At 42.3% G+C, this 9310-nt stretch overlaps 1 protein-coding gene across 1 annotated transcript; it reads right to left on the bottom strand.

Annotated features, from left to right (window-relative positions):
- Positions 1 to 5842: 5842 nt before the first annotated feature.
- LOC143609388 (uncharacterized) lies at positions 5843 to 8441 on the bottom strand. The gene is made up of 3 exons (XM_077084150.1): positions 8387 to 8441; positions 6216 to 6743; positions 5843 to 5973 (listed from the first exon to the last, which is right to left on the bottom strand). Exons 1-3 carry the CDS (start codon positions 8439 to 8441, stop codon positions 5843 to 5845), a joined length of 714 nt encoding a protein of 237 aa, XP_076940265.1.
- Positions 8442 to 9310: the final 869 nt, after the last annotated feature.

Below are 9310 nucleotides of genomic sequence, written 5' to 3'. Positions count from 1 at the left end.
GTTAGGCAGATGGGAAGGAGGCAGAGGTTGGCGATAACCCCCAAGCATACCTGAAGTATCGGCTGCAGCTGCCGACGTCGGAGGCATGGAGGCCGCCGCGGTAGATACCAACGGAGGTGAACTCACCGGAGGTGAACTCACAACCGTGGTCACCGCTGCGGAATGCGCAGAAAAAATAACCGCCGGCTCAGTGAAAGATGCGGTAAAAATGGCACTGACAGCCGGCGGTGATGTCATCACAGCTGGAACAGTTGGCTCAATGGAGTGAGCAACTGAACCAGCGGAAGCAGGCGCAGCCGCCTGGGTCGTCGCCTCAGGAAGGCTGACCAAGCCTACCGTCATGGGTCCGGAGGTACTCCCCGCTCTACCCTGGAATGCGTCAACATCCACGCCTGCACAAAGAAGATAAGTATTAATGATGGAAAGCTATGAAGTTAAAAATAAAGTTTGTACTTACGGGTTTTCTTGAGCCTAAAAGTGCGGACAGGCGGGGACGAACCCGATGGAGCCGGCCTCTTTGCGCCGCTTACCGTCGTCCTAGGCTCTCCGGAGGTGACAATCGCAGCCTCCGGAGCAGTGGTCCTATCACCACCCGGGTTCCCCGCCACCTCCTCGTTCTCGGTCTCTGAATCAGACCGAGGCACCGGATCGGCAGTGGATGCCACCTTCGCCTTTCCCTTCCCGCCGGCAGCCTTCTTCTTCCGCACCAACGGAGGACCATCTGCGGATTCCTCATCAGAACACAAGATTAGAGGAATTCCAGCAGAGGTTTCAGCATTGAGGGGTCGAGGGTTGAATAACGCCTTACCTGGCCGCCTGGCGCTCAGGATCTCGTGGCCTGGCAGGTAGATCTCCACGAACCAATCCGCCGTCTGTGCAAGGATGGGCAACTCGTTCTCATCTAGAGCACGAGTACCCATCCGAGCGGGACCATCAGCCTCCCGCGGATACAGGAGCGACTGCAAGTCGTTCCCCTCTGAAATAAACAGGAAAGAAGTTAGAAGAGATTCTAAATCAACAAAAAGAAATGAAGCATACCGTAAGGAACAGAGTTCAAACCGTATTCGAGGACAATCGGGATCTTTTGCGCATCCGCATCCTTCCACACCCGGCTCATCCCGAGCATCACCATCCCGGACTCCGCAAAGCGGTAAACCAGAGATTGGACTCGGGATATCTTCGAGAACCATTCCGCCTCCTGGTAGTTGGAGGCGTGAAGGCTGGGGAGAGCTTGCCCATTCTTAAACTTCATGGCAAGGGGGATGGCACGAGCGGAGATAAAAAAGAACTCCCGCTTCCAAGAGCGAAGACTACGCTCGGTTGCGCAAATCTTCAAACCCTTGATCCGGGTTATCAGCGTATACCACCCCTGGATGCACCTCCAAGAGTAGAAGGTCATCAGGCGGTCGACAAAGGGCTCAATGCCAAGAATCCGGCACACCCTCTCGAAGTGGCGAATCTTCGCGATTGCCATCGGGTGCACCTCGGTCAGGTGTACACCGTGCCTCTCTAGGACACGGTACACAAACTTTGTCAAAGGGAACCTAAGATTCCCATAGACAAAGAATGCAGCATATACCCCGATCTTGCCTCTGGGGGCATCATACACCGTCTGATGAGGTTCAGGAAACTCAGGCTCGAGAGACTCGAGCATGAACTTCCTGACGATGTACTGATATAGATCGACAGGCAGAGCACACTGGCACTCGCCAGCAGTACTCTTGTCATCGGCGTACACCCCAACCTCCTGGGCTGTAGCTTCGAGATCATGAGAAGACATCTTGCAGATGAAAAGAAGAAAACGATTTCAAGAGAATGCTCGACTGAAAAGGTGAGTATTCGCCGGAAATCGTTTTGAAGATGAAGAGAAAAGTGAAAGTGTGGATTACAAAGAACCCTCTCCCCCTTTATATACTAATCGCAATTAATGCGATGAATTTAATGCGGAAGAGAGAGAAATCGAAGGTGCAATGAAACTATGACACGTGGCAAAAAGCAAGCTGGCAACAGCTGTTGAAAGGACGCGTGCCATTAATTTCGCGGCCACGCGCCCGAAAAATCGCGCCCACGCGCCTGAAAAAGCGTCTGGAATGACCAGGTACTGTCACGTCACCATAACTTCCTGCACGTCCTGACACAGTCAGAAGAAACCGCCGCACGACGTTTCAGCAGTTTGGACTGTTCTTATCCTTTCACCAACTCTTCGAATTTCAAAAAATTTCAAAAAGATTCAAAAGTAAGCGGGAAAATACCCCTTACCTTGGCAACTAAGTAACTGTAAGACAGGTGCGAGTACAGTGTTAAAGCAAAACCCTTCACATACTTAGCACCTGCAAGGAATTGAAGCCAAGAATACCTTGGCGACCAAGTAACTATAAGACGGGTGCGGGTACAGTGTCAAGGCAAAACCCTTCACATACTTAGCACCCGCAGGGAATTGACGCCAGGAATACCTTGGAAGTAAAGTAACCGTAAGACGAGCGCGGGTACAGTGTCAAGGCAAAACCCTTCACATACCTAGCGCTCCGCAGGGAATTGAAACCAAGAAGGATCTTCTGGGCAATGCTTGCGGAAACGGAAATAACATCCCCGCATAGCGGGAACGTCGAGAACTACATTGTTTGAAGCTCCAGGATGGAATTGGTGGTTTTAACATAATTGATCACTATGTTCAAAACTACCAAAACCTCATGGAGAATCCACACAAGTGGGACTCAACGCTCCTGACTTGCGAGGAGGTTACAGACCTACCCGCATCATACCCAAAGATCAAGCAGGAAAGTCGGGAATTTCTGCAAGTGACAGAAGGACTTCCGCGGGAAGAATCCCCATGGAAAACCCTAAAACTAAACCCTTTTCAAAACCCTTTGCTTAAGTCCAAAAGTTCACCTCACTTTATTAAACATTCATGAGAAGAACATTGGACTGGGGGGACTTGAAGAGGTAGGTCCCAGCAGAGCCCAGTTGGACCCGCAAGACTCACCTTGAAAAGAGACGTCTGCGCAGAAACCAACTGGATCCGCAGGACCCACCATGCTCAGAGACGTGACGTCCTTACGCGCAGTACGCAAGCTGTTCCCGCAGGAAATGCCTCCCAATGGTGAAGTACTCCGCCTGTTCCCGCAGCTGCGGATACAAGCCATCAGGGAAGGCCACCCGCGCAGCAAGGCTACACGCACAAGGCACTTAGCTCTCAATAATTTAGTTGTCACCTGAAGGAATGAGCAAAGCCGGGAACAATCCCGCACAAAGGCGGGAGGGGGAATACTCCCGCCCAAATAAGCCAGTCCGTACGATACGGGAAGATCTTCTGTACTGTACCTGACGAGGTATGGGCAAAAGATCTGACCAAAGATACGACAGCTCATTGACAACAGTATGGCGAGCAGCATGCTCTTGTACTGTATGTCACTATTAGCCGCTGCCTACTCACCAACTCCTGTCATATCACGTGCGTAGGCCACTGTTGGTAGAACATGAATACTATTCAGCCGGCAATACCTTCTTGGAAACCTACCTTCGGCTATAAATACCCCAAATGGTATGATCTTATCATCTTATCATCATAACTATCTCGTATTACATAATATACCTGATATCTGCTCTAGCAATCTCTTAATATACATTTATATTCAAGAGCAATCTAGTCTGATTCTCACGCCGGAGGGTGGTCACAAGGAGGAACCCCCCATTCTCAGTGACGAGCTCACGGTGTCTGTTTTGCAGGTTATCAGAAGAACCATCTTTGCTGGGTCTAACCCCTCGTGGGAAACACCTATCTAACCCCCAGGTTATCCGTAATCTGCCCGGGGTCCGATTAGTGTTTCTTCAGAAACTAACAAGACCCACTAACCTACTAACATGATCCATTATCTAAAAATGCAAAAACAACTTAAGCAAATATTGATAATTAAAAAGAAATAACTAGGAGAACATCGATTGAAGGTTATGTAAAGAACGTGGGTGAAAGGCGAGCTACTGGACGTGGGTACTTACCAAATTACATGATATATATTTTTAATGATGCTGTTGTACGGGAACCGCCACTAAAGGAGAGTTGTTAGAATGTAACCTCTGTCTTCTGGTGTAAAGCAAACGCCTTTTGGAGTGAAAGAGATAACGAGAATTGAACCTAGAGCGATACATATGCTTCAAAATATGAAATTGCAATTTTGCAAACACAATGACGGGCATACAAGCAAATGCAGCAATAAGGATTGGCACCCATTTCAACCCATTGTGGTATAGCACAAAGAAACTTGCACTAAAAGTTACCATCATTGCTACCACAGAGATGAATAGTGATAGTAGACCTACCAGTAGCTTTCGGGTAATGATAGAAGGAAATCAAGTTGCTCGTAACCAGATGTGAGGATAGACAAGAACACTAGTAGCGAAGTTGAGGCAGAGAACAAAGAAACAGCGTCTGCAATAACAAAAACTAAGAAGTCGCACCGATGAATAAACACAGGAAGTCCGTTTTTTTGGTTGTAGCCACCTGGAACCGTAAAGCCTACTGCAAATGCAACGGTGATGATAAGTGTGGCAACAACCATGCAGTCTTTTATCCATTGCAATCCTTCGGAAACTCGTGTACTATTTACTTCAGAGAATAACTCATATGGTGTAAGCTTATTTTCCATATTGTTCTTTTCTTCTCTCAAAGAAGGTGGTATCATGTCATAAACATCCTACAACGTACACAAAAGTTATACACAATCACACTTCATTATAGATTTCGTTAATTCTATGTAGTGTTGTATCGGACGAGTTCATTCTGGAAGAGTCATGATAATTATATTAATTTCCTGACAAATATCGGGAAACAATATTTCGAGTGTAGTTTACTAGTACAATATATCACTACTGCTCTATACCAAAATTAATGTTCAAGGATGAGAAAGAACACCAAAACCAACCTTCCGTTCCGGTGTTTTTTCACATTTTCAAATAGTTATATTTAATTTTTCAAATATGCATACAGAAAGCTGAAAATTTAAATTAAAACAATCATGTTCATTGGATTACATCGAAACAGAAGGCAAGCGGGCAACAAGCTGTGCCGCTACCCCTTTTTGAATCGCAAAACCCAATATTTGCTAGTAATTATCAGTAAATTGCTGGAATAGGTCATTTTCTTTTATGATTTATCGTTATAATAATTCAAAATCCTTTTCTACTCGGGGGAATATTATCCCATTTCCTGTTGTGAATGGTTTTAGGGACATTAGATCTAAGATTTAATTTAAAGTTCAATCAATTAGTTAAGCAGTTTGGGTAGATATTAGTTAAAAGATATACCTTGAACCACAATAATTCTCGTTGCATCAGTAGAGATGCTCCAGACGTCTTAGCTGCCATGAATTTTGAACTGGACTTTGAATTGAGCCCAACTAAATGAAGCATGTTATTCCCATCAGTGTCACGAAATTCGCAAATTCTGTTCTTGTGTTCACCTATCTCATACAACAGGTTGTAGATACCTCGATGACGGTGAATAACAGCTATATGAAATACAGTGTGAAGATCGGAATCTCTAGTGAGTGCCAGATCACGATGTTTTCGTAGTAACTCGGCTATAAACTGAGTGTTGCCCGCTTTAGCAGCCTCAAAACCATGTTTTTCAAAGCGCGTTTTCATATTTCCATCAGTTACCACCTTCTCCCAAACCTTTTTATGTAATTTCAGTGCATGGGTATCCTCTTCAGCTGCAGGTTGTACGTTCATAAAAAAATATCAATCAAGAACAAGAAACAAATAATTAGGGGCAATTCAATACTCGACAGTAAAGAAAAAACCTGAGTACTATAACCGAGAGAAGTAGGTCTATCTATAACCATAATTAATGCTTACTTGAATTCTTTTCTGCCCTACTATTAAATCCTTCAGGCTTTCGAGCCAAAGCATCAAGTATCGGAGAAACATCGTCTGGAACAAGTTTTGGATTTTGCTCCAGGATTTTGAAGGCAATATCTACAGAAACATATGACAAGGAAACAATTGAAATAGAAAATAGCAAAAAAGGTAAGACATATGAACATGATTTTTTGAAGCGTTAAAGGTAGCTAGTGCTTCTTTTCCTTGATAATACTGAAAAATTAATATATATATACTGTACTTGATCTTGTAGTTTAATTTAAATTCTGAAAGAGATTGAGTAGTGATTTTAAAATTACAAGAAAATGATATGATCATAGTGGTGTGTAATTACGTACCAAAGAAACCACTCTTCACACAGCTCAATAATGCATCCTTCTTGTCACCATCTGTCCAAGCACCACTCGTCTTCTGACTATCATAAAGATACTTCACAGAGCAGTATTTTCCGGCTTCAGCGCTGGCACACAACGGTAAAAGTCCATCAGAACCACGAGTATTCCACAATGAGGAAAGTCCTTCAGAACCAGCAGACGGATTCTTATATTTGTTCATCATAATCTCAGCCATTTTCGTATTTCCAAAGACGCATGCCATGTGAAAAGCAGTATTTCCAACAGTATTTTGCGGCTCAAACAAATTCTTATTTTGTAAAAGCAAATCCTCCTCTTTCATCTTATTTACTAAATTAGTCACAAATTTTAAGCTGTGCTTTGTCTCTTCTGCTGTCGCTGCCACATGTAGTGCTGTGTAACAATTGTCAGTGAGACAAGACCCTGCCAAATTGGAGTTGCCGTCAATGATGCTGTTTGCCCTTATCCAGTCGCCCGCAATCAATGCGTCATATAAGTCGTCTTTTCTACTTCCTTTTGATTAGTTGCAAAGACATAATAATGTTAATTAGTACTCGATTGTCCGTCACCAGCTAGGAATTATGCACAATTACTACATTTGAGCATCTGCTTTCGAAAAGTGATTTCTAGATAGGATTACTAGAAAACCATTCTCCAACAAATTAAAACAAGGGTGGCAAAACAAACCTAAATATGGGTTGTTTTAGGTCAATTTAAATAATTATTAAAATTGAAATGAGTTAAGATAGATAAAAAGAATTTTGAAAGAAACTCAAGACGTGTTTAGAAAATGCTAGTGACTTTTGGTTATATGTTAAAATAGGTTTGTTTATATGTTAGAATGGACTAAATTAAACAACCTCCATCCAATTTTATTTCAAACAAAACCCACGAAACCGAATAGAAACCGAGAAATCAAAACCGAAAACATTGAAACCAAATAGATACCGAAACGAAAAAAAAGGCAAAACTGAACCGAAAAAACCGAACCTGAACCCAGACAAAACCGAGGTGGTTTTTTTTTTCTTTTTTTTTAATGAACGAGGACAACGAGCGAAACATTTTAGTTATTTTACTTTTTGCATTTTTGATTTATATTTTGAGTTATTAACTTTTTTTGAATATTTTTGGAGGGGTTTTTGAAACCCCTTGTATTTTAACCTTTACTTGGTTTAAGATGGGTTAACTTTACCCGTCTTGACCCATACCCATCCAAAACCGAATAGAAACCAAGAAATCGAAACCGAAAACATTGAAACCGAATAGATACCGAAACGAAAAAAGCAAAACTGAACCGATAAAAAACCGAACCTGAACCAAGACAAAAACAAGTTTTTTTTATGAACGAGGAAGACGAGAAAACATTTTAGTTATTTTACTTTTCGCGTTTTGATTTATATTTTGACTTATTAATTTTTTGTTAACTTTTTTGAATATTTTTTGCGAGGTTTTTAAAACCCTTTGTATTTTAGCCCTTACTTGGGTTAAGATGGATTAAGTTTATCCATCTTGACTCATATTCATCCTAACCCTCTATTTTAAAAATCTATCATGACCCATACCCATCCTGACTCAAACCCATCCTCCAAATCCAACCTAACCCATTCATACTACCACCTCTAAATTAAACTACTCATAATTTGTTTAACTAAGTTACAATTCAGCAAATAGTTAAGACTAAAACCATATTATTTAAGGGCAAATTCTGAAAATAAGCTTTTGGAAGAGAGAGTTTGAAAATAGGCTTTGAAAATTTCAAGTTCCAATACTAATCCAATGAAAATCCTCGGCGTCGTGATATAGATTTTTCCGCTGATGGATTTCGGCCTCCAATGAAATATTGACAAGTGTAAAGCATCTCACATACCCCGATGGTTGTCCAATAAAATCCGTATGGACCAAATATTTTGGAATGAAAACCATCTCCAAAAATAATCAAAATGCGTGTTTTTTTGAAATTCATCTAAGCTGATGATTTCAAATGAATTTCGTCTTCGGAGACGATTTTCAAAAAAAAAAACATGCACCACCACAACCATCATCATGATCTCCACTTTCCGGCCACCACCAACACCACCATCATTCCCACTTTTCCGGCAATCATCACCTCCATTACCCTCCCATCATCATCATCACCTTTCCGGCCACCACCCCACCCGCCACCACCACCATTCCCACCTTTCCATCAAACATCACCTCCATCGAAGCCATGTATAAAAACCCTCAAAACTATAATTAATAAAAGAATACAAACCTTCAAGGCCTTTAAGGCATCGCCAGACTTTTCTCTCACAGCCTTCACAATGCATAAAACCCCTTAAAACAACCTCTTGTGGCGGCAGAGACGATGGTTCCGGTGACTTTTCTTTTGCTTCATCTCTGGTTGGTGGTTTGCTGGGAAGGTGATGATGATGATGATGATGATGGGAGGGGTAATAGAGGTGATGTTTGCCGGAAAAGTGGGAATGGTGGTGGTGGTGGGTGGAGTGGTGGTCAGAAAAGTGATGATGATGATGATGGGAGGGTAATGGAGGTGATGTTTGCCGGAAAAGTGGCAATTGCGGTAGTGGTGGGTGGGGTGGTGGCCGGAAGTGGAGATCATGATGATGGTGGTGGTGGTGCATGTTTTTTTTTAAATCATCCCCAAAGACGAAATTCACTTGAAATCATCAGTTCAGATGAATTTCTAAAATACACGGATTTCTATGATTTTTGAAGATTGTTTTTATGGAGATGATTTTTATTTCAAAATTATTGGTCCAGACGGATTTCATTGGAAAAACATCGGAATGCGTTAGCTCCTTTACACGTGTCATTGTAGCATTGGTAGACGAAACCATCAGCGGGAATTCAAATGCGTCGACGCAGATGGTTTTCGAAGGACTACTTTTGGAATTTAATCAAATTTTTGGCCTATTTTGAGACCCTCTTTCCTCATTTGGCCTATTTTAAGAATTTACCCTATTTTTAAAGAGATAGAAACCCCAATCTAATCATAAAACACTTAAATGATTAATTCTTTTTATTTTTTATTTTTTGTTTTCTTGTATAGTATTGAATGAATCCCTCGGAATTTTGAT

The sequence above is a fragment of the Bidens hawaiensis genome, unplaced genomic scaffold, assembly GCF_021521415.1.
Source record: "Bidens hawaiensis isolate Kalapana, Puna unplaced genomic scaffold, B.hawaiensis_p1.1 tig00419600_1, whole genome shotgun sequence".
Classification (NCBI taxonomy): domain Eukaryota; kingdom Viridiplantae; phylum Streptophyta; class Magnoliopsida; order Asterales; family Asteraceae; genus Bidens; species Bidens hawaiensis.
The sequence above is the reverse complement of the archived record's forward strand: the minus strand, read 5'-3'. Positions and strand labels throughout refer to the sequence as shown.